Source organism: Megalobrama amblycephala, linkage group LG19 (assembly GCF_018812025.1).
Source record: "Megalobrama amblycephala isolate DHTTF-2021 linkage group LG19, ASM1881202v1, whole genome shotgun sequence".
Taxonomy (NCBI): domain Eukaryota; kingdom Metazoa; phylum Chordata; class Actinopteri; order Cypriniformes; family Xenocyprididae; genus Megalobrama; species Megalobrama amblycephala.
This window is the reverse complement of record NC_063062.1, coordinates 10,803,228-10,829,303: the sequence shown is the minus strand read 5'-3', so window position 1 is coordinate 10,829,303 and position 26,076 is coordinate 10,803,228. Positions and strand designations below refer to the sequence as shown.

Below are 26,076 nucleotides of genomic sequence, written 5' to 3'. Positions count from 1 at the left end.
ATCAGTTAGGCCTGTTTGAAGTGCTCCGATGCCCGGCGCACATGAATACCATCACCACGCATTATCACCTTACAATAATCAGTCATTATCATAAGTATTATAATCACTCACTCGTGTGATTTGACTGATGGAAATGAGAACAGTATCTTCCTGCGCTGTTTACTCTTTTTATTTCATTATTAACGAGCCTCGTCAAGTATAACTATATTATTTGTTCTGTGTTCATGCTCTGTCTTAAGAGTTTTGATAATTATTCTTCTTTGTTTGGCTGGCGCTCTTACTCTTTATGTTCATGCTTTGGCAAATATAAAAGATATTAAGTAAATATACTGTGGTCCTGAATGTGTTTATTTTTAAGCCTCTCTCTCTCCCTTTAATATTTCAGTTCGGATTTTAAAGGAATTATACAGAGGTATTGTTTACTTACTCTCATGTCTTTTGAAACCTGTATAACTTCCTCCATGGAATGTGAAAGAAGTTATTTACAGAATAATTACTACCATAATTGTTTGGTCTATTTCTCACATGAAACTATTGTATGGCCTCAAAAGACTTAGAATATAGCGCATGAGGCGTTTAGACTGCTTTCGTGGTGCTTGGAAAAAAAAAAAAAAAATAAACCTGTTGTACCCATCCACTTTCATTGTATAGAAAAGAGCAGCATGAACATTCATTCAAACGTCTCCTTTTTGTGCTTCACAGAAGAACAATCATATGGCTTTGGAACAACATGAAGTGAATAAATGATGATAGAACTATCCTTTTAAACAGAAGTTGGATAGTTCACCCAATAATTTTGTCATCATTTACTCATCCTCATGTTTTACCAAACCTGTATGAGTTTCTTTCTTCTGTTGAACACAAAAGGAGATATTTTAAAGATGGTTGGTAATCAAACAGTTGACGTTAGCCATTCCATCATTTTATTTTTTCCTACTATGTAAGTCAATGGCTATCGTCGACTGTTTGATTGTTTAAAATATATTCTTTTGTGTTCAATAGAAGAAACTCATACAGGTTTGGAACAACTTGAGGGATGAGTAAGTGATAAAATTTTCATTTTTAGGGTAAAGCTCAAGATGTTTGCCATTTTTAATTACCTTTTAATAGATAATTTAGCAAAAACAATTCACAAAATTGTCTTTCAATTAATTTTAGATGGAATATAACATTCCACACCATTGGTCATTTTGTTATACATAATTAATGATTTCCACCCAGTCTTTTGGGGCAAGCTTGCTATATGGCCTTTAACTGTATAACTGTGAAAATGAACAACATACCATGTATTAAAGCACTTTAAAATGAGCTTATCGAACACGTGATGTTGTGTGGCCTAGAGACTCTATTGTTAATTTAGTACAATGATTAATAATATCACACCGATGCCTGTTTCTAATTGTGAATGGTGTCTTGTCAATGACAAGACTCTTTGGCCTTGTGTGGATGAAGTTACTCCGTTTTCCTGAATGAACACAAGAGTGCTATTCACTACCTCATTTCACACAGCATGCTGTGTTGGCAGAAACCGAGATGGAGCGAGTCTTGGCAAAGCAAGTGAAAGTCCACTCCTGTACGGCAGCGTGTCCGCAGAGGTCCTGCCAGTGGTGCGCAAGCCCAGAGGCTCCCGGCTTATCTACGGCTCCAGCGACGCTGGTGACACGAGTCTCGTCCAGCCAGGCCTGTGTCTCAGCACTCGACTGGCTCATCAATCATTTCGGCGCATTTCCAGCTCGCAGATCAATAGCTCCTTTTACCTGTCTGTATATAAGCCGATCCGTATTCCCGTCAGCCGTTTCAGTACTCAAATGATGCATTTAAGCAGAAGTCTCCTTTTGATTTATGTGGGATTCTGTGCTTTCAAGTGCCTGGGATCCGGTCTAACCCTTGGATCCATCTAATTACCAAGAGCGTGTTAATGCCCTTGGCTCTGATCAATGTGTGTTGCCACTTGTGCTTGAAATTATAAGTACCGCAGGTACCTCAGTTCTTCCTTGAATGCTTGCGCACACACACACACACACACACACACACGTGGACTCCCACCAAAGGCTCACTGTTCTCCTCGAAGTATCTTTCTTCACAAGTCCCTGATTTCCCGATACAAGCAGTGTTCTTTTTTTTCCACTGTGTTTTGGCTGTTTGGTAATGTGGTGATTAACGTGAGGGTGAGGAAGTTTGTTCGTTTAATCAGGGCTCAGGTTTGATGTGTTGTCTCTTGGTTTAATCACTGCCGCTAAGCACACTGGTTTGATGTGGACGGGGGCTGCTTAATAAAGCCCTATCTCCTCCGCCTTCATCAGCTTTCTCACTTTGTTCTGTCTGTTCGAGTGCCAGTTAGAACTCAAAAGTGTATTTCTTTCAGTTCATCTTCTTTCTTTTGCTTTGTATAACACAGTTACAGTTGACAGTTTAGTCCTTAAACGTGGATTGGGAAAAGTTAGCATTTTTATCATTTAAACAATTTTATGTCATAACATTTGTTTTAAATCTTAAATTATTGCTTTTATGTTACTATAAATTTACAGGTTAAAACAATCTCAGACTTTTATCTCACTGTGTATTTCAAAAAGCTCTCATGTTTCTGCATGTTAAATGTCCTTGAGTGCCAGATTTTTCATCCTTTTTTTTTTTTTTTCATTAAATTTATGGCAAACAAAGTTGTCTGCTGACATTCTGAATGTAGACAACCCTTTTTCTGTCTTCAGTTCTGTGAAAGATACATATTATTCCTTGTATAAGACGAAGAGGGAGAGCAGAAACTTTTTTCCGCGCCATTTGATGTCTGTAAGCAGTGATGCGGCGATTTATTCATTTAACCAGAGCGGTAATAGGAAAGAAAATCATAATTCAGACTTACATTTAAACACGAAATGTAATTGGAATTTTAAACAGAGGAGCCTCTTTGTACAATTATGATTAAAGGAAAATTAATTGTATGAAAATGTCGCCACAGATATAGAAAATTAGATCTAGCAATGCCCAGACTACATTCTAAAAATATGGCATATGGGATCGATCTTTTTTACTTTTCTCTCTCTCGCGTCCTTTATTACTAAGGTCCAAATCTAAGTGTGTTAATTTTATCTGAAATTACAGTGAACCATGCAGGCGTGGAAGTCGAAATTAGCCTAAAGATGTTTCATTTACAAAGACAGAAACACTTTGTCAGGGAGCGATTGTTTCCAAGCATTATCTCCGCCTCGTTTTAATTGCTTTGGAAGTGAAATTAACAGAATTAGAAAAATTGCCTTTGCCTTTTTCTACAAGGCTCTTTATTCACGGGTATTGTTGTGTGCTTTGTATAGATTATAGGCCTCTTTGTTCTAGGAAGTGTAAATATATACGCCTCCAGTCACGGCTTTAGCTCCGAACAATCCCCTCCCTGTTCATCACAACTTAATGAAAATTAATTTACCAAAACCTGTGGTAAAATCCGATTTTCCAACCTCTGGTAATTTTGCTTAGATGCAGATACATAAAATAGTGGGTGTCCTGGTTGAGTTTTGCGTTGTGAAAATGTGCTTTGAATTTACGTGATTCTTTTCAACACTGTAGTTTTGCTCATCTCAAACCTCATTAGAATAACAATGCGGTCGACGAGGGTTGAATTAACATGCAAACCGCCGTGGCGTCCACTACAGCAGCCCTTGTCAGTCATGTATTGCGTTCATTTATTTTAGAGGGAACAAGCCATACAATAAAAGCGCTTTCTGAGAATATTATCATTTAAAACAGAATTTTATGTCCAAAAATAGTTTTACTATTATTACTACTACTTCTGAAAGGTTTTTTTTTTTTTTTTTTTTTTTTTTGAAAGATCAACTAATTAAATAGGTATTTTTAAACACCAATGTTTGGTTATCTCATCATGGTTTGAAAGTGTAATGTTTTGTTCAGCCGCTGCCAACTGGGAATGTATTGAGTTATACAAATGAGTTAATCACCCTGGCCAGCGATACAACACAGACACACTCCGTGTTCATTTACTTCCTTGTGGTCTGAAGCTCTGGGATTTCCAACCAATTAAAACTGTAAAAGACTTGTAGAAAGAGGGTTTGAAATGAATCGGAATTTTCTTTCTTAATCATGTACTTTATCACTTTTTATTTACAGAACACCCTACTTCCTTTAAGATACCAACAGCGTATATTCACATTATCTAAAGCCTCTCAGTTGAGGCTTTGGCATGATATGGGATCTTTTTAAAAGGCCTTTTAATGTTGGATGACTTTTACTTTATATTGCTCCTCTTTTTATGACCGCTCTCTCTGTTTTTCTCTGCAGGCTCTATTGGGGATCTTAATGGATGTGAGGATCCATCTGATGATGTAAGCATGTCAGGAGAGGAGGGCGGAGCTTCAGACCAGGAGGACTCTGCAGAGTGTGACGGTTCAAGTCCACCTTCATTTACACCACTTTATAACGAAGGTGAAACGACGCGTGCTAAAACGGCTGACTTATGAAAATCGTCAGAAGCCGTCTGAATGTTCCCCACACTGTGTTTGTTGTCTGACATAACCTGTATTGTTTTGTGATGAAACCGTTTTAACACTGATGTCTATTGATAACAGTATTAGATATCTTACTCACATCTAATCTTCTGGATTTCGTAAAACGGCTTCTTTTTGTCATACGGCTTAAAGGGATAATTAAAGGATACAATTGAAATTCATTCTCATATTGTTATAAACTTATTTGCCTTTTTCCCCCAGTGGAATACAGAAGGAGAATTTTCACACATTCAGAACATTCACATCAAGCTCTAAAAAGGACAAAGAAAAACAAAAATAAAAAACACAATCAAAGAACCATAAATCTAAGAACTTCCGGAGCCATGTGATAGCTTGTTTGAAGTATAGACTGAATTTTTTCACTGAAAATCCACTGTAGCATTCTAATAAATGTTCATGAACATGCAAGAGACATTGATGTTTGCTGCCGCTGATGTCCAACCTGACACATCCAAAGCTGCCATATTTGACATGAGAGCTACAGAGTTTTCAGTGAACTTGGGATAGAGTGGTGCAAAACATCAAAATATAGTCAAGTTATGTTTACCACAGGCGTTATTTTACACATAAATCGAAAAACCCCATTATAAAACCCCATAGGAAAATCTCGAAGGAACCAGCGGTCAATTAGCCTAGTCTTCCAGGTTCTGACATCATACCTGCACCACTCTATATAGTGTTGAGTCATTATTTTTGTTATTTTTACTTCATTTTTTAATGATAAAAAAGTTTGTATATATGGTATTTTTTATAATTTTACACTATTTTATAGTTTTTGGTCCTTTTATAATGTTTTTTGTCCTTTTTAAAGCTTGATGTGGTCACTATATAATGTCATTGTATGAAAAATCAATGCAAAGATTCTTTAAAAATTACGTTTTTTGGTGTTATGGAAAAAATAATAGCATACTGGTTGGGAATTACAAAAGAGTGTAAATAGTGAAAGAACTATTACTTTATAAAATAATTGTTCTGTTCAGTGAAAAGAAACACTTGCTGGATGAGACAGAAATCTTTGTTTAATCAAGTTTATGATTCAAAGTATATGATTAGATTGTTTTAATAGTTCATGGAAGTGTCATAGACTATCTTTTATAGACTTAAATAAACAAATGATATGCATTTTATTTTTAATTTCATCTTAAATGAGGTAAAATAATTTTAGTTTTGCAGACATGGATGTACTGTATACGGTTGCCTTGTTGCACTTTTTGTCTGTTTTTCCAGCCTTAAGATATTTAAGTCACATTCTTAGTTAAGATTTCTGTTTTTCCTCTTTTTTTTTAATCTGGAAAATTCCTGTTCTTGTGAAATTGGGGACTGAGGAGATAAGAGCCGGTTCGTTGGCTGCTTTTGATAAACGCATGGAAATTCTGTCAGGTGCTAATCGTGACTAGTTTAGAGATTGTCCTGTTTTGTTTGTGTGTGCGTTTAGACAAGTGAGTATGTGGCATTTGCAAGTTTGTATTTGGGGTGATGTTTGTCATCCTCCTATTTTCCAGTGTGAAGAGAGGGTCTATGTTAACGTGTTTCTTTAGCTCTTTTTCCTCTATCAATCTCTCGCCCCCACCCCTCTGGGCTCCACTGTTGCCCGGTGCTGCTATTATCAGCCTCTGTAAATCAGTCGTGTTTGACGAACCTGCTCTTTCAACCTGCGATCAATACCAGGTCTTTATCAGGCCAGCAGTGGCTAATAAAGGCAAGCTCCCTTATCCACCATCTGGGAGAGAAAAAGACAGGCGATAACCAACTGATAACTGCTTCAGAAAAACACTCAACCAGTCACAGGACACACAGTGTCGATAACCACCTGTAAAAAAATAAATATAAATGAAAATACCACCTTTTAATAATCATTAATGACAAAAGCAGCTGCTGGTTTCCATGTGAAAGGGTCAGTCTGAAGCAATCCGAAGGAAGATCTGATGGTGAAGTCCTCGTCCATATCAGCAGAGAAGCTGATAAGCTTTAAGCAAAGATGGCTCCGTGTTCCAGAACACCTTTTGTTATCTCAAACCCGGTGAGGAGGTCTGATTGCGGGCTTGATCTGGCTTACGGTTTCACCGAGGCCGAAATAGTTAACTGGATGGAAACATCTTAGCCTGTACAACCAGCTAGCCCCACTTTGGGCGCCGTGTTGCACTCAGAGGTGATATAGTTGAGCCAGGTGTACTTTACAAGAAAAGAACTTGACCCTGCCATGATGATCTGTTTGGGAGAAAGAACTTACAGAAAATTGACTCTAAAAAATGAGGCCAGCCAGGAAGAATGGAGCATGTTGGGTGACTTTGCCCTCCAGGTGTGACAAGGGAAGTTGCTGTTATCAGATGAAAGGAGGTTGTTGGGTTGGCAATGGGGTGTGTGTGTGTGTGTGTGTGTGTGTGTCAGTATGTGTGAGTTTGCATGTGCTGGTAGACTAAGGAGTATGCCGGGGAGCCAGGATGGTGGCAGCTCCCATCCAGCCCGCCCTCTTTTCCTGATACCTGTCGTCTCTGCTCAGATGATATGGAAGATTATATTGATAATATTAAATGCAATAACTGTGGCTCCAGCTCCTCTCCCCACGCTGAGCGCTGCAGGATAAAATCAATGTGCCATTCAATGTGATTTATCGCTGAAAATAATAGGGCTTCTTAGGCAGGGAGGGAGGCGCGTCATGGGACGGCATGCGCTGGGACGGGCTGAGAATGGCGGTTGGGCCTGGGTGGAATTGTCGAGGCTGACGAAAAGGGCGTGTTCATGTGTGATTTATTTGATGATGAAGATCTAATCTCCAAACTGTTGCATTAATAACAGCAGCTCTGTCCGCGGCATGTTTATGGCCGGTATCGATCGCCAGCTATCGCTGTTTATCGCCACGGGAATGCAAGGGTAAACATGCCCTTTGTGCACCACAGATGAGCTGTAATCGAGGTAGGGTGAATGGGAGGGGAGTTGGGGAAGGGGAGAGGAATAAAAAGTGGAGTGTGGGAGAGAAAAGAGCAAGAAGTCATGTCAATTTACTCATACGTTACACTGGCACTCAACCAACCAAAAGAGAGACCGCTATCAGTAAGGTGATCACATTGATCAAAGAGAATTAGTAATCATTGGCATCAATGTCTGGGAGATCTGTTCTTGTCTTTCGCACTGATGAAAAAGATCGCCTTAATAAAAGGAAGACGCTGGCCGTCTGTTGGCAGGGGTTTCCAGTTCTCGCTTGGTAAATCAAAAGCGTATGGGTCGGGTTTATCCTAAGATGTTGTGTTGCTGAATCACGCAGGCCTCTCTGCCAACCGCATTTGATCGTCAGAGCGAGACCACGCTCGTTTGTTGAGTATTAGAGAGAATTGGAGACCAATAAAACGAAAATGAAACATGAGACGTAATGTAATAATCACGTGCTAAACGCAAGGTAATATTATAAATAAAAATGTAAAATGAAAATATGAATAATATGTGGAATACTTATTTAATTTTATATTATTTACAATTTTTTTTTAAAGAAATGAATGCTTTTTTCAGCAATAATACATTAAATTGATCAAAAGTTACAGTTAAATGCATTTATAATTGTATAAAAGATTTATTTTTCGAATAAACGCTGCCCTTTTAAACTTTCTGTACATCAAAAAAGTCCTGAAACAAAATGTCATATTTTCCACAAAAATATTAAGTAGCACAACTATGATAACATTTGATAATAAATGTTTCTTGAGCACCAAATCAGCATATGTGAATGAATTTCTGAAGGATCATGTGACACTAAAGACTCGAGTAATGGTTGCTGAAAATTCAGCTTTACCATCACAGAAATAAAAAATATATTATATTTTATTATATTATAAATTATATATATATATATATATATATATATATATATATATATATATATATATATATATATATATATATATATATATATATATTAAATGGAAAACAGTTATTTTAATTTGTAATAATATCTCGCAATATTAGTTTTTACTATGTTTTTGATCAGATAAATGCAGCCTTGGTGAGCATAAGAGATCCCAAATCTTTTGAACAGTGTCTGTGTATAATAAATATTATATCATATTTATTTGGAAAATAAGAAAAATGTAAAAAGAGTGAAAAAATGTATGTATATATATATATATATATATATATATATATATATATATATATATATATATATATATATATATATATATATATATATATATATATATATATAAAAAGAGTGCAAAATACAATCTCATGTTAATACATTTTTTCTTAGATTTGCTCCCCATTAGCAGCTGCGACAAAAGTTAATTTGAAAGTCGCAGAAGCATTTACAGATTAAATAAGTAAGGGATAATATGCAATTTGCTGGTCGTGTTAAAAAATGATAATATAACACAAAAATCAAAATGTCATACAAACATAAAATCTGGTTGTTTTCAGAATATGTATGATTTTTAAGTATTAATTCCCTGTCATCTAATTGTTCCACTGGTTTTGACAGAGCCAAGAACGCATGAGTCCCTGGCAGTGCCGGATGAGGGTGAGGAAGATGAAAAAGGACTGAAACGCTGTGCAGAAGATGATGATGAAGAGGATGATGAGGAGGAGGAAGAGGCGGATGGGGAAGGGGAACCCCAGTGGAACGGCCCAGGTCAGTCTCTGTCTGTCCCTCCTTCAGGAGTGTTTTACTGACACATGAGTCACTGGCTTCTCAGGAAGGGCTAGCCGTAATCATACTGTCAGCTTGGCAGCCATGAAACAATATAGGCCATGACTTTATCAAGATACGCATTAAAAAGAGAAATGATTCAGTCTGAACTGCCTGTAAATTTTACAGAAAGTACTGTCATTCTCATACCTCTTTGCGGGGTGAAACTACTGTACACTATCCAGTGCTTAGTCACTTTTTGTGGCACGTTTGAGAATTCTGATAAACTTTCAAACCTGTTTCCAATGGAGCCTCATTAAACAATGCTTTAACTCCAGGTCAGACCACTAAGTTATCATGTAAATGCATGACTGTTGACTCAGAAAAAAACTCTAGTGCATTTATTGACCACACAATGTCTCAGAAATGTTCTAATAGTCTCTGTGAGAGTTGGGACTTGTGTTTCTCTCATGCAGCCAGCCCTGTTTTGCAGTAAGATAACCAGTGCAAATATCTTCATACTAAGCTGTTTTACTATTGGTCACTTCATGTTCTATATTTGTGGTACAAAGCAGCTAACAACAGAAGAAAACATGCTGGTTAGTCCTATCACACATAATTTAAATTGTTATACGTGACACATCTGTATTTACATGATAAATATGAAGTAATATAAATGTGCATATTTTAATATAAATATTTTTATCATAAGTATATTAATATTATTTTTCAGGTTTGATAAGTTATTAATAACTTAGTTAAAACGTTTCAATTCGAGGGCATTTTTATTTAGTTTTTTTATGATAAATAACATTTATCATAAAAATGTTGGGTTGCTACTTAATGTTCAAACTAGGGCTGTCAAACGATTAATCGCGATTAATCGCATACAAAATAAAAGTTTGAGTTTGCATAATATATGTGGGTGTACTGTGCATAATTATTATATATATATAAATACAAACATATTCATGTATATATTTGAGAAATATTTATAAATATATGTATTTATTTATATTATATATAAATAAAAATTATTTTGTACATATTTCTCTTAAATATGTACATTAATTTGTGTGTATTTATATATACATATTAATTACATACTGTACTCACACATATATCATGCAAACTCAAACTTTTATTTTGTATGCGATTAATCGCGATTAATCGTTTGACAGCCCTAGTTCAAACTGGGTCCTAAAGCAAATTCAGTTTAGAACTACTGCCATTCTTGCCAAAAAAACACATCTTAAACCAGCCTAAAGCCCTGGGTGTACTTTGTTTTTTTTGCGCGTATGCTAGTACACACACAGTCAAACGCACAGCCTTGGAAAGTATACTTCATTTGACTTGTACACATATAGAGGTGTTTCGACGCATGCGCAGTTTTAAGCAATCTCTCACCACAAGTTATAACCCATGGATCTTTGTATTCTTTCATGCTAGAGTTGTAAAAATGAGGGTACTTTGTAACCTCTTCACACAATCTCTCGTCTATGTAGGCCTCCATCCTCGCTGTAGCTTGCATGTGTTCCCGTCCGTTCTGTTTATGCAGTTTTTCTATGACTACCTTGTGAATAGATGCCCCCAGGACACAGTTGCCACCTTGTGGATAAACTAATTACTGCAAAAAAAATGTAATGCGCATGTGCAACCTGCACGTACAAGTACGCGTGGTTAAAAAAATCTGGCGGTGAGCGTACAGTACGAGCGTACTGATGACGAAATTCGTGTCACGCGCACTGTACGCTGACCCTTGTGTACGCGTAAAAAGTGAACTATACTTTGGGCTTAAGCTGTTATTCTGGTCTGTTGCTGGTTTTAAAGGTGTTTTGGCCATCTTTCAGCTGGAGACCACTAAAGCAGTTGAAGACCAGCTTAGTTTAGGCTAGTTTAAACAGGTTTTTAGCCAGTTCCCAGTTGTTCCCACGCCAGTCACCCTGGTGAAGACTCAAAAGTGCAAAAGTATGATAAGTATTCATCAACCTCTAGGATGTTTTTGAGTTGTTTTCTTGCCTTCAAACTGGATGTATAAAATCGAAGACATCCTAAGAACATTAAGATTTTACTGCACTGTGAGTGTAAAAACAAATTGGTACTCTTTAATATCGGCCTGGATAACGTAATAAGGCTTTTTCTATCATTTTTCTCCATCTATTTCTCTCAGGACCACACGGCTGAGCAGTACAGCTTATAGCGATAGTGGGGATCTAGTAGAGTATGACATGATTCAATATGCAAGGCATTTTCTTTATCTCGAATATTTAGAAATCGCCTAAATATGTGTGTCTCCCCGTGTGTATGTGTGTTTTAATTTTTCACGTCAAGGATGTGTTTATTATCGTCCTGTTCCAGCCTGTCCTTTTAACAGTAATTGGAGTGATATTAATTGCTGTGCGGTTGCCGCTTGATGACAGCGCTGGCGATGTGATTGCGATAGGCTTCGCCCCCCCCCTTCCCTCGCAAACTAACTGCCAGGAGAATGAGGAAGACGGGGAGAGAAAGAGCAAGAGAGAGAGAGAGAGAAAGAAATAAAGAGGGGGGAGCAGGAGAGAGATAGGCCTTCTATCAGTACTGGAGCAGGCACTGCCTTTATCAGGAGCACGATTGGCAAAAGGGAAACTTTGACCGGTCTGAATTTTTCCCTTATCATCATGACCCCCCTCACACCACCCCACATCCCACCATTGGGCTCTCCATCCCCACTAACGCCCCCCTGCAGAATGCAGACATGCACTTTTTCCTTGTTTCTTGTTGTTTTGGCCCCTCAGCATCAGGGGCGGAGTCGCAGGGTGTTTGTTCATGCGTTCATTTGGTGCAAGTTGTCTGGGAGTTAAATGTTCGGTTCAATGGTTTCATTGTGCATTGTTTGCATTATTGTCATTAGCCGAGTTCTGGTGTTAACGACCAGACTGACCTCAGCCTTTTCTGATGATGTCACATCCTGTTTTACTCTTTCTTGTGGGCTTTAGGTGATGGTATGGATGGACAGTGGCAGCCAGCTCATGAATTCCGCGTATTTTTCAGTCATTATGCAGTGTTTTTGTCATTCTGTACTGACCATTTCTCTGTGTTCTATTTCTATTTGACCTTTCATATATTGATCTAATGTTTCCAGAAAGTTCTTAGCTAGGCAGGTTCTCATCCAATGTCCTTCTTATCAGTTTATATAAAGCTTTATTGTATACGCATACACAAAACTCATAGATACAGAGATAGAGATAAAACATGGGCCATAAATAAACAAGTATGCTTATTTATGTGTTCCTTATCAGTTTTGAAGCTGTAAGTATACAATTTACTGAATTAAAATGAAAAAGTATGTGAGCCTTTTAGCATATTATACATCCATTTAGAATTGTCACTCAGAAATATGGGTATTATTATTATTTTTTTTTTAAATTCACCATGTGCATCAATTTAATTTGCATGGGTGGTCTATTCGTCCTTTAAAGCATCCATACGTAACGTCCATGGAAAATTCTTGCTTGTTATTTGTTAATTACTTCTGTATCTTTATAGAATATTTTTCAGGGTGGGGTTCTGTTGAATGAATTGATAGGCAGTGGTGAGGCAGAAGTGTCAGGAATGGGTTGATATGGCAAAGCAGCTTTTTAATCTATAACGTGTCCTGCTGCATGATATGCAAAATAAATTATGAAGAAAAAAATTATCTTCAAAATGACCTTGCTGGCTGGAGGGTTTGATATTTTCCTCTCTGCTTAAAATTCTTGATATGCAAATGGCCGTCACAGTAATCCCTTCTAGCTGGCGGACCGTTACTCCTTTTTCCCCTTCTCCCCCTCTTTCTTTCTCTCTCTCTCTCTCTCTCTCTCGATCTTGCTTTCTCTTTTAGAGTTTCACAGGATGGAATAGGACCTTGACTAAACTGGCTCCGCATATAACGTTCCTGCTTGGCTAGCATTCCCTCCCCATCAGCATTCCTTATCCACACAAGTTATTCAAATTACTCCAATAAAGCATTATAATGGCAATGATAATAATGATTATTATTATTTACCTAGTGTGGTGGGATTTTATCATATTTAATTATAAGGGATCGGAGGGAGCAGCGTGTGCATATTATCAGTGGCATTTAAAGGCTGATAAATTATTTGCGGGTGCTGGAACTGGCATTGATGAGAGGGCTGCAGGGACGCTGATAGGTGCGGAGGTGTTGGTCAGGTTTTACAGCGTCAGCAGAGAAGCAGGAAAATCTGCATAGGACCTCCTGAAGAGTCCTGAGCGCTGGAAAATTAAAAACATATCAGCACAGCTCAGAAAGAGTGAGAGAGTGGAACTAAATTTAAATAGAAATGTATTTGCGGATGTCAGTCCAATGTCATGAAATGTTCCTGCAAATACCATACACAACACACATATTGGAGGTGTTGCTGTGAATATTTTCTTAACATTAATTTTTTTGCTCACCAGCCACTGTGGCTAGTGGTTTTCAAAAAGTTACTAGCCACACAGCATTTTCACTGGCCACAATTCTGACATTGATACAATGGGGAAAAACTGCTATACACATAGATATTTTTAATTTTATCTCATAATTTGGCAGCAGATATATTAGGCTGCTGTCACTTTAAAGGGTTAGTTCACCCAAAAATGAAATTTCTGTCATTAATTATTCCCCCTCATGTCGTTCCAAACCTGTAAGACCTTCGTTTGTCTTTGGAACACAAATACAAGATATTTTTGATGAAATCCGAGGGTATCTGTTTCACACATAGGCACCTTTTGCACCTTCCTGATTTGCAGGAATGAGTAAAATTATGCACAATATGCAATCATCCAGAGCAAATGAAACGAGTGAGTAAGTGAGTGCGTGTCAACTCGCTGTCGGAAAGATGAGAGTGCAAGAAAGCGCAGCTGGTACTGTGGATCAGATATTTCAGTATTGATATGCATCAAAAAATCAATATTTTTGACAACACTACATTGCACTTAGTGTATTATTTCAGATGCCTTTTTAAAAGATTACAATTAAAAAATGTATATAGTCCGCAACTTTTTTTTTGTGTTCAAAATGTACAAAAAATATATAATGAGAATGTACAACATGAACCCATTTTCCAAACCGTGTTTTTGTCTTATCCTGAATCATCATGGTACACTTAAAATGCAAGTGTTTATATTTCAGACCAGACTGGTAGGACTCGCCGCAGAGTATCACAGTAACTGCATATATATATATATATATAATATATATATATATATATATATATATATATATATAGGGCTGTCAAACGATTAATCGCGATTAATCGCATACAAAATAAAAGTTTGAGTTTGTATAATATATGTGTGAGTAATGTGTGTAATTAATAAGACGCGTGTTGTGTTTATATATAAATACACACAAATTAATGTATATATTTAAGAGAAATATGTTATTTATGTACAAAAAATGTATTTATATATATAATATAAATTATATAAAAATATAAATAAATACATATACTTGTAAATATTTCTCAAATATATACATGGATGTGTTTGTATTTATATATACATAATAATTACACATAGTACACCCACATATATTAGGCAAACTCAAACTTTTATTTTGTATGCGATTAATTGTGATTAATCGTTTGACAGCCCTAATATATATATATATATATATATATATATATATATATATATATATATATATATATATATATATATATATATATATATATATATATATATATTTCTTGCAAAATTTGTATTTGTATTGTAACGTACTTGCTCTGGCACTAGTTTTGAATGAAGAGATGTGCTTGTTGTCATTTGTTATCGTTGTACAAGCAGAATGTGACGGTTGGTCAGTGTGGTATTTGTCCCGCCCCTCCTCCACTGTGATTGGATGGCTTGACAAAAAGTGACAGTGATGAGCGCATTCTTCAACTCTCTGTGACCAGTAGAAAACGCAGAATTTTAAAGCAGCAGACAAGCACAATCTTAGAATAAACAGTAGTGTGGACACTAATATAGTTATCTTTAAAGTTATCGATGTTGCTGTGAACAGGCCTTTAGACTGGGTGCGATGCTCAAACAAGCAGAGTATCAGTGTTTTGATAGTGCCACGGCAGTTATGCTTTTCACAGTAAAAATACTCACACATCAGCTTTAAATCAGATGAACCTAGAAAACCGAATATTACCGTTCAAACAAGTGAATTGAATTTAATTATTATACAGAGTAGCGTGTGGTAGTCCTTGTTAAACATATTTATATTGTTCTCAGGGAGACAAAAGCGCCTGCAGTCTGAGGTTTTATCAGACGTGTCTACAACACCCATCTGCAGGAGTGAAATTCACTGGCGAGTCATTCAATCTCATCCCTGGACCCATTGTTTCGCTGCTGAATGAAGAAGCTTAGATCAGAGCGCCGCAGTGTATGGATATAATATCCAATTGTGCTCCACATTTCAAAGTTAATTCAAAAGATTCATTCACAAGTTTATTTTGATCTGCTGTCACTCTCAATGGAAGGGCATTGGTGGCGCTGATGCTTTGCTAGACCTTTGATGATCTATATCCTGCTGTACTAAACTGAATTTCTTTCTTTCTTGACTTGGTCTCTTTGTTTTTCTTTCTCATAATTTCTTGAATGTGTTTTGTAAGCAGAATTTAGTGGAAACCTGAAACCACTATGTTGGTATCTGTCTAGACAAATTCAGCTCAGCCTAAACATGCTAATAATCTTGACATGCTGTCAATTATGTGGTTAGTGTGGTTAAGATTATTTGGGTTACACAACAGTACAAAAGAAATACAAACTATAAAAAGACTCCAGTACATAAACTTAAAGCAGGTCTGTAATTGTGTACTGGCTATTAATCTTCTACATGCAGCAGAAGTTTTGTTTTCTTTAGAAAAATATACAAGAGAGAGAGAGAGTGTGTACTGTGTAAAACCTAACAACTTTAATGTTGTAACAGGTTTATGGAATGAAAGGAGCATGATAGCAGGTGTTTTGAGAGAGTCACATGAAGTGCCATTGTACAACAGCACCTGGTATTTTGCCAGTGTACCAAACGTAATGTGTTTTTTTTTTTTTTTTTTTTTTTATAATTCCTGTGTCGGCGAGAATGTATTGGCAGTGTAGATATATCAGAAAGACAGCCTGTGAGCTTGATGGTTTTCAGTTATTCTGATTATCTTGCCTTCTTTTGCAATCTTACATTATTTCTTCCTGAGATCCGGCTGTGGTTGTGCTGCACTATGAGGGACTCGGGCGAAGCTGTTATCTGAGGCTGAGCAGAGCGGGACCAGCGTCAGACCGTTAACTTCCATTCTCAGACGCTCTCACTTCCCCACGTTACCCTCTTATCCCAGCACAGCGTGTTCCCCAGATTCCTGACCTGACATGTGGGAATTGTAAATTATCTGTATCTGTTTATATTGGTTATATACTGGATATTTAACTGTGCATGCTCAGTTCTCGTTTTTACATTTAGTTTATCTTTGCTGTCATCTCATGCTCCCTTTAAGTTGATCTTTAACAACACTAATAATTTAATAATACATCTTTAGCAAATGACATCATCATATCCATTTTTCTTAAAGATACATTATGATGATGTGATGCCTAAATTCACTTTTAGCGTTTAAAATAATTGACTTTACGTTTCGACAACACAGGCCAATAGCATTTTAGGTAATACTTTACAATAAGGTTCCATTTGTTAATATTAGTTAACTACATCATTTAACATGCACAAACAATGAAAAATACTTCTAAAGCATTTATTAATATTAGTTAATGTTAATTTTGACACATACATTGTTAAAGTCAAAAGTTGTATCTGTTAAAATTATTTAATGGGCCTGATCTAACATGAACAATAGTGGTATTTTTAATAACTAACGTTAAAAAAGATGAATAAATACTGTAATAAATGTATTGTTAATTGTTAATGTTAATTAATCCATTTGTGTGAAAGTCACCATAAAATCAAAATTATAATTCTTATTTTTATGAAATCTTGCAGTATTTATTAGCTATAAATGATTCATCCATATTGTTTTTTTTAATCATATGCCCTTGTAATCTTTAATAAAAATAACTTTGTAGCGACATCTCTTCTCTTCTTTTCTCTGATGATGTTTATTGGCGTGAGGGCGGAACAACCTCTCACATGAGATCACAGCAATAGCAAACCACAACGATCTACTAATTCCCGATGGACAAAATCAAGTCCCATCCTGCATTTTTTGTTGTTCGAGAAGCCGTTCACTCGGATATACGTCACAACAGGGAAGAAAAGACTTTTGCGATTTCTGTTTCATGCTGACTAATTATTGTATTGACTAATTATCTGCGATTTATTGGTTATCAGTCATAACATAATCAGCTTATATGTATCAGCCCGAAATTTAAAGGAACAGTTCACCCAAAAATGAAAATTCTGTCATCATTTACTCACCCTCATGTTGTTCAAACCTGTATGAATTTCTTTCACAATAGAAGATATTCTGAAGAATGTTGGATGGATCCCATTGACTTCCATAGAATTTTTCCCATACTATTGAAGTCAGTGGGGTCCATCAACTGTTTGGTTACACATATTCTTCAAAATATCTTCATTTGTGTTCAGCAGAAGAAAGAAATTCATAAAGGTTTGCAACAACATGAGGGTGAATATATGATGACAGAATATTCATTTTTGGGTGAACTATCCCTTTAAGAATGGCATCCCTACTACTGGACTAACATGTCTTTAATTCATTAAGAATTGTTTTCTTCCTTACAACCAGCAGAGCGACTGGTGCCCCCTCAAAAAAATCAGTGCATGATGCCCCTGGGTATGCATGCTTTTTTTCTGTTGTTTTTACAAGAATCAGTATATCTGATGGGCGATTCAGTTGAAGCTTATATCATAAATGAACAGTAACAAATGTGTCTTAAGTTTGTCAGTTTGTATTTTTTTTTTTTTCACCGTCTTTGAATTTGGCACGCATCCCACACACCTGCAGAATACTGGAACTTTATTGCACACAGTGGGCTGCGGGACAATCGTCCCACACTTGTGGTTAAACGGAGCTCAACGGCAAGCTAATACTCGTCACATGAAAATGTTTAGAGCGACCGCGTGTGTGAATAAGTGAGCGTTTCCCTGTACGGCTCACACAATGATGATTGACTGTGTAGGAAGGGGCATTTATCTGTAATTAAGAACATACTCTTCCCTTTCTGTCTGTCACTCTCTTACCCTGTTGATGATTGAGAGGTGTGGGCTTTAATCTGGAGGAACATTTCTCACTGCCGTCCCCCACTGCTATCTCCCCAGCTGCTCCATGTGGCCCGCGAACTGGCGGCTGCAGACGGGACACTGCCACGCCGATTACCAGCCCTATCAGATGCCTGCGCTTTCCTGCCGCTTCCTGTCTCTCTTTCTCTGCCCTGCATTTCAGTTTGTCCTTCCTCCCTCCTGCTCTATATCTTTCCTCCGCCAGGCCTTGTGCCACTTGCATATGTCATTTGCGCCTTGTAAACAGTTAAACTTGAGAAACATTTTATAGGCAATTATGAAGAAACTGGCAGCATAGGGCCTTTTTTGTTTTGCATTGATATTAGATTCATGGTTTGATTAAATCAATTAAATATTTATTTCCTTCAGGCTTTTAGTCATTGGCAGTTTCCTATTTCAGACTGTTTTTTATAGAGTAGTTTGTTACAACACATACAGTGTCTTAGACTGTTTAGCCGTACATAAAAGATTAGTTCACTTTCTTTTTAAATGAAAATTAGCCCAAGCTTTACTCACCCTCAAGCCATCCTAGGAGTATATGACTTTCTTCTTTCTGATGAACACAATCAAAGTTATATTAATAAATATCCTGATGCATCCTAGCTTTATAATGGCATCAGTGAATGGGAAACAAGAAGTATGAAGCTCAAGAAAGTACATTCATCCATCAAAACTTACTTCACACGGCTCCGAGGGGTTAATAAAGACCTTCTGAACTGTTTGTGTAAGAAAAATATCCATATTTAACAAGTTATAAAGTAAAATATCTAGCTTCCACCAGACCGTCTTACACAAATGCATCGCTTCACTTCAGAAGGCCTTTATTAACCCCTTGGAGTCGTGTGGAGTATGTTTATGATGGATGGATGGAAGCACTTTCTTGAGCTTCATACTCGTTGTTTCCCATTCACTGCCATTATAAAGCTTGGACGTGTCAGGATATTTATTAATATAACTCAGATTGAGTTCATCAGAAAGAAGAAAGTCATATAGGATGGCTTGAGGGCGAGTAAAGCTTGGAGTAATTTTCATTTAAAGTGAACTAATCCTTTAAAGGTGCCCTAGAACTTTTTTTTAAAAGATGTAATATAAGTCTAAGGTGTCCCCTGAATGTTTCAGCTCAAAATACCTCATAGATTTTTTTTAAATTAATTTTTTTAACTGCCTATTTTGGGGCATCATTAACTATGCACTGATTTTTTTCAGCGCGCCGCCCCTTTAATTCGCGTGCTCCCTGCCACACGAACTCTCGATTATATTACAGCACATTTACAAAGTTCACACAGCTAATATAACCCTCAAATGGATCTTTACAAGATGTTCGTCATGCATGCTGTATGCATGCTTCGAATTATGTGAGTAAAGTATTTATTTTGATGTTTATATTTGATTCTGAATGAGTTTGAGGCTGTGCTCCGTGGCTAACGGCTAATGCTACACTGTTGGAGAGATTTATAAAGAATGAAGTTGTGTTTATGAATTATACAGATTGCAAGTGTTTAAAAATGAAAATAGCGACGGCTCTTGTCTCCGTGAATTCAGTAAGAAACGATGGTAACTTTAACCACATTTAACAGTACATTAGCAACATGCTAACGAAACATTTAGAAAGACAATTTACAAATATCACTAAAAATATCATGCTATCATGGATCATTTCAGTTATTATTGCTCCATCTGCCATTTTCGCTGTTGTTCTTGCTTACCTAGTCTGATGATTCACCTGTGCAGATCAAGACGTTACTGGCTGCCCTTGTCTAATGCCTTTCATAATGTTGGGAACATGGGCTGGCATATGCAAATATTGGGGCGTACACCCCGACTGTTACGTAACAGTCGGTGTTATGTTGAGATCCGCGTGTTTTCCGGAAGTCTTTTAAACAAATGAGATTTACATAAGAAAGAGAAAGCAATGGAGTTTGAAACTCACTGTATGTCTTTTCCATGTACTGAACTCTTGTTATTCAACTATGCCGAGGTAAATTCAAATTTTGAATCTAGGGCACCTTTAAAAAAAATCATTCATTTATTTGCATTATAATAAAGTATTAAGCCAAATGGTAATGATGGTAATAACAGCAATTTTTGTAATGAAAGATAGCACAGGCACACTGTTGAAGGGAAACATTTTGCAAAAAGAAATTTTGATCACCTTGGGATTGGTTGGTTTAAAGCAATTAGTTAAAATGTTTTGAGAAAAGGTCTAGCATTATTTATTTGAATATTTTATTTAATGCAGTGATAATTCATGCATTTTAAATGTTGGCCAAATGTGTGTTTGCACTCACGGAAGTCTAGTTTTTAGCGTTTAAAATCTCTCACCCTGTATTTCAGTGTAATTTCCCATACTTTCCTTTCAGAATCTAAATCCTTACGCCGCTATCATCAAAATGTCCTTTTTCCAGCCAGAAGGAGTTGCTAAAGTAGACATGAAATAATTATTGAATTAATTATCAAAGTCACATACCGTACAATTAATTTGATGGCTTTTCCCGGAGTCTTTTCCCCTGTCTATGCAGCGAGAATGTCAAGAAACATTTTCTAATTAATTTATGTGTGATTATCAGGACGAGTTTCTGGAAGGTCCTCACTTTCAATTTGTGAAAGGGTAACGGTGGTGGAAGACAAGGAAAAGCAGCTGAAAACGCACACACACAAGATCAGGCCTGCAGTCATACAGAAGATTATAGAGCATCTATATGGTCTCTTAACCAGAAGACAGTCAAATGTATAAATTAATTAAAGTAGCAGCATTAAGGGCAAAAATTAAACACAAAACTGTTCTCCTAAAGCAATGTATTACCTGTTAAACGTCATTTCCAAACCCCATGAAATCAAAATTAGAGGTTTGTGTCTATTAGCTATATACTTGTATAGACTCAAATCCTTTTTAGCAGATGTATACGCATTTAAAATTGACCTTGTTTCTCATGGAAACAAATATTGATGACTCATCCTGCACTACACAGATTTTTGTCCAATCAAAAGCTCTCCAAAAAAATGAATGTCCATGTATAGCAATTTATATTTCATGACTATGAAGTAACTAAACCCTAGTTTTTGACCCCTTAAAATGAAGGACAAACCCTTCAATATGTTCCTTTTCCACCTTGTAAAGACTAATGGTACGTCCAAAATGGTAATGGTGCTTTGCGTCTGTTAAAAAAGTATGTTCTATATATAGTGTGAATATGTTTTAAATTTAGATTTAGATATATTTCTCATTGTGTCCATCAGACCTGCATTTCTCTCATTTCTACTCTCTTCAGCACTTCAAATGTTTCTCCATAGTGGAATCTAACATACAGCTCAAAGTCTTTATTTGTTTCTCCAGGCATGTGTCTTCAAAGCCACATCTTTGCAGCAGTGTGGAACGCTTTCTATTTGAGCATAGCTCATCTTCTCTATCCCTTTGCATATTTGCTGTTTGGCATCAGCTCTTTTCCAGGCCTTGTGTTGGTCAGATAAAAGTTCAGAAGTACAGTTAAGAGAAATTAGTTGTGTAAACAGTAGTAAATGTCAATGATAAAGTTCTGTTGAAGCTCATCTGATGAGAGTGGCGAACGCAGGTGTCTTATCTCTACCCAGCAAAAGAAGGGTAAAATGGAAATGATGCTGTGCTGAATATACGATGCCTATCCCAGAAATTTGTATCTTCTCAACCGTACTCTTTGACCCACGGACGCTTGGGTGAGTTATCAGGGACTGTTGTGTGAATGTGAGTGTGTGTGTGTGTGTGTGTGTGTGTGTGCGATTGTTGATCACTGCTGATGAACTACAGAATAGCCACTTCTCTTACTAGTGTTACACACATGCTCGCTGACAAACACACTCCATTTTCACTCTCAGTGGGTTAGGAAAGTGTGGGATTTGTCATTCAGCAGAGGTTAAACCCCACCTATTAGCGTAGGGTCGGAGTGTGGCTCTGATAAAGATTTCCTGTTGTACTGTGTCAAAAAATCAATGGCCACGGAGCGATCTGCTCATTTGATATCAACAATAGTCTTTTTAAAAATCAATTAGTCCTGATAGAGAAGCCAAAGGAGCCACGGAAACCTGAATTGGGGCCGACTGGATAACTACTTGCTTTTTTTTTTATCCAATAAAGAGGAGCGAGTCACTGGAGCTTTAAAAAGATGAACTCGCTCAATTTTGTCGTTATGAGAATATGAGGCTGCTTGTTTGTGTTGGACTCATATTGAGTGTTTTTCAGAAACATATCTGATAAGGTTAAAGCTAAAAGGGAAATTAAGTATGAAACTGTTACCAGTCAAAAATCAAAATATATTGAGAGGAGAAATCGCTAAGAATGAATAATGTTGATAAATTCCATGCATTGTTTTTAGGGATGCATTCTGGTGGATACTATTAATATTAAATAGCCTAAAATAATTTCTCATCATGTTATGACTAATAACAGATAATTGGCTATTTTGTCTAATTAAATTAACAATAACTAAATGCTACTGGTGAATTTAGATATCACAACATTATATATAAAAAATCTTGAAAAATGGATATTTATTTTGAGATTTTCTAAACATTACTGTTACGTCTCCCTATTAATGTTGTTTAGAGTATGTAACATAAAAGTGTTAAAGTGTTAAAATAATAATAAATAAAATAAACAGGTTCAGATACTGATAACTTGTGTGACGAGATGAATCCGGAAGAGACCGATTGGAATTAATGCTTTTTAGCATCTCATTATCTTGAAGAAAATACACCCGATGGTTTTTACAAGGAAACCGTGAATCCAGAAATAAATATTTACAGAATTATGTACAAATAAACTTAAAATGATTAAATTATTAGTGGCTTTAAAGATTTAAGTGAGTATTAGATGATGGCAAATGCGACCTTAATGTAAAAATAAGGAAATGACACATGCAAAATTAGGCTAAATATTGAATATTGTCCTTTACTGTTATGGTAGTGATGTACTGTGCATCCCTAGTTGTTTTAGCATCAGATTCACTAGTAATAGTAGTAATAATAATACAAAAGTAATAGTAATACTGCAGCAGGTAATGATTGCAAAATGATTGCAAAATCTGGGATGTTTGCGTGATGCAATTCTGCAACTGTTTATTCATTTCCCCTCTATGCGTGTGTGTGTGTCTGTGTGTATTATACATACAACTCCCAGTGAAAAAAGTTAAAGCCACAGCCCATCAGTAACCAATTTTCACTGGAATCTGTGTGATCGTTAATTAATTGCCTCATTTTATGGCAGTTTTATAACCAACGTTCATCTGTCTTTGCATAACCGTGACTGCCAAATTTACAAAAAATATCTCTGAACAACAACCCAGTCATGTATACTTGCATGCAAATGATATGCGAAGTCAAGCACAAATATGTTATGTTAATTGAGAATTGGTCGTTATAAGAAGGAAATTTTGTGTTTTTGTTTGGTGTTAGTTGAGCTAAGGTGAATCCTCCTTTAAAGGAAGTGTGTGGCTGTGATAACTGTGAGTACGACTGGTTTCTCAGCTCCCACCATGGAGTGATTTGTGTTGCCTTCAGGGTGTTTACCACATTGCTGCTGCTTGAGAATTGCTCTTTTGTAGAACATTTTCCTCTTGTATGATGTGCAGCTGAATTCATCCTTTCTTTCTTTCTTTCTTTCTTTCTTTCTTTCTTTCTCTCTCTGTGTTTTGTCTGATGGTGTTGGGTTAATGATGGGGTGATTTTCTTTTTTTATATAGAACACTGGCTACTTTGGTGTCTGCGGAGGCAGGCATATTGATAAGGCGCTGTGTGGACACTGCAAGTGTGTAGAGCTATTGATAAGAGCTGTGTGGACTCATCGCTATCGATAAGGGCGACGTACATTTTTGGAAACCGGTCACTCAGAGCTATCGATAAGGTTGATGGGGTTATTGTAGGGGAGTTGCTATGGCCCAACACAAGGGCAGCGTCACAATTGTGTCAGTGTATTGTGTGGGAAAATGGTAGGGTTTTGAAGATAAGACTTCTTAGTCTTTAGAGAGGTGTTTGGGTTGTTCACGAGGGTTAGGGTTGTAAATTGTCCAGCAGATGCCCTGAAAACAATTAACTTGATGGAAAGGTGTGGCAGAACTGTGTACTTAAAGTTACCATGAAACCAAATTTGACACTTCCTATTTTTATTAAATAATGCAGTATTTATTAAATGATTTATCCATGCACATCATAATAAAAAAAAGCACATGCCCTCGTTATCTTTAATCCAAATAACTTCCCCTCCCTCTTGCAGCAACATTGCTTCTCTTCTCTGTTTACGTGCTACTGGCAACCTGTCACTCACATGATACTGACCAATGGCAAGCCACAACAATCCAACCATCCAATCAATTCCTATTGGACAAAATCAAGTCACACCCTACATTTTTTCTTGTACATGATGCCATTTTGTCACACATACACCACAATAGGGGGGAAAAAAGACTATCTCAACTTACGTTACATGTCCACTTCAATATATTATGTTAAGAATGACCACATTTTTATAATATATATATATATATATATATATATATATATATATATATATATTGTGTTATGTATAGCAATTAATATTATCATTTTTTATTTAATACTAATACGTATAATAATACCTATTATTAATGTCAAATTATATAATTATTATTATTATCAGTAGAAGTAGTCTGTATTATTAATTAATTAATTAATATATTTTATTGGAGTTTTTTTTAGTCATTGCTTTACTGGGATTTTGTATAGAATCACTTTTGAGAGTATAAGAAATTGCAAAAACAAATTTTTGGGTAAAATGTGCTTAAAGGTTGCAATGTGTAAAATTAAAGAGAATCTATTGACAGAAATGCAATATAATATACATAACTATGTTTTCAGTGGTGTGTATTGCACACAGAATTGCATCACGCAACCTTTACTAATGAACCGTTTTTATTACCTTTTAGAATGAGCCATTTCTATCTACGCACACCGCAGGTCCCCTTACATGTTAAGTCGCCATTTTGTGCCGGCATGTTTCTACAGCAGCCCTAAACGGACGAATTTCTCTTCTGAGCGCGTTTGCTTGACTGGCTACTCTCTGCTGTCTGAGACGACGACATTTTTGTCTTGTGTTTGCCACCGTAGCTTCTCTATATTGCAGTTCGCAACCTCACCGCTACATGCCGCTAAAATTCACACACTGCACCTTTAATTGTCAGTAAAATTTGCAAGAATCGAAAGGGTTTGGAAATCGTATTGTTTTGTTTGTTTGCTTGTTATTGTTTACCTGGACCTTTTTCCGTTGGATTCACTTATTCAGACACCTGAAATTTTACTGTGGAAAATCTACCTGTTGGCAGTCACCATCTGCTGATCACAGATGGTGTAGGAATTGCTTAGGAATTATGCCAGTGATATAGTAGTGTGCTGGTAATAATGGCTGCTGTAGTGATAAGATTGGGTCATGTGAGAGGTCAGGGTGGGTACTGATGCTGGGCTTAGATTAGAAGGCGTACAGTAGATAGGAGTCATTGACTCTGTGCTGCGGATGTACAACACTGGACTTTAGACTGCTGATAGAGGCCTAACCTCTCATTAATAACAAACCAAACCCACCACTGACTGATTTATAACTAATCATTTAATACTGCCTTTTAGACCATTACAATGATATTTTCTGGTAAATCTCTTTCTCACTCGGTGATGCGTTTCTGTCCTGCATCGGTCCC

The 26,076-nt window shown here is 36.6% G+C and overlaps 1 protein-coding gene across 1 annotated transcript in view; it reads left to right on the top strand.

The window, feature by feature from the left end:
* The window catches only part of zfpm1 (zinc finger protein, FOG family member 1), an 89,716-nt gene that overhangs the window by 39,352 nt on the left and 24,288 nt on the right, over window positions 1-26,076 (top strand). The window contains 2 exon segments of the mRNA XM_048168039.1: window positions 4,288-4,431; window positions 8,983-9,132. Of these exon segments, the coding sequence (XP_048023996.1) occupies window positions 4,288-4,431; window positions 8,983-9,132 (294 nt within the window).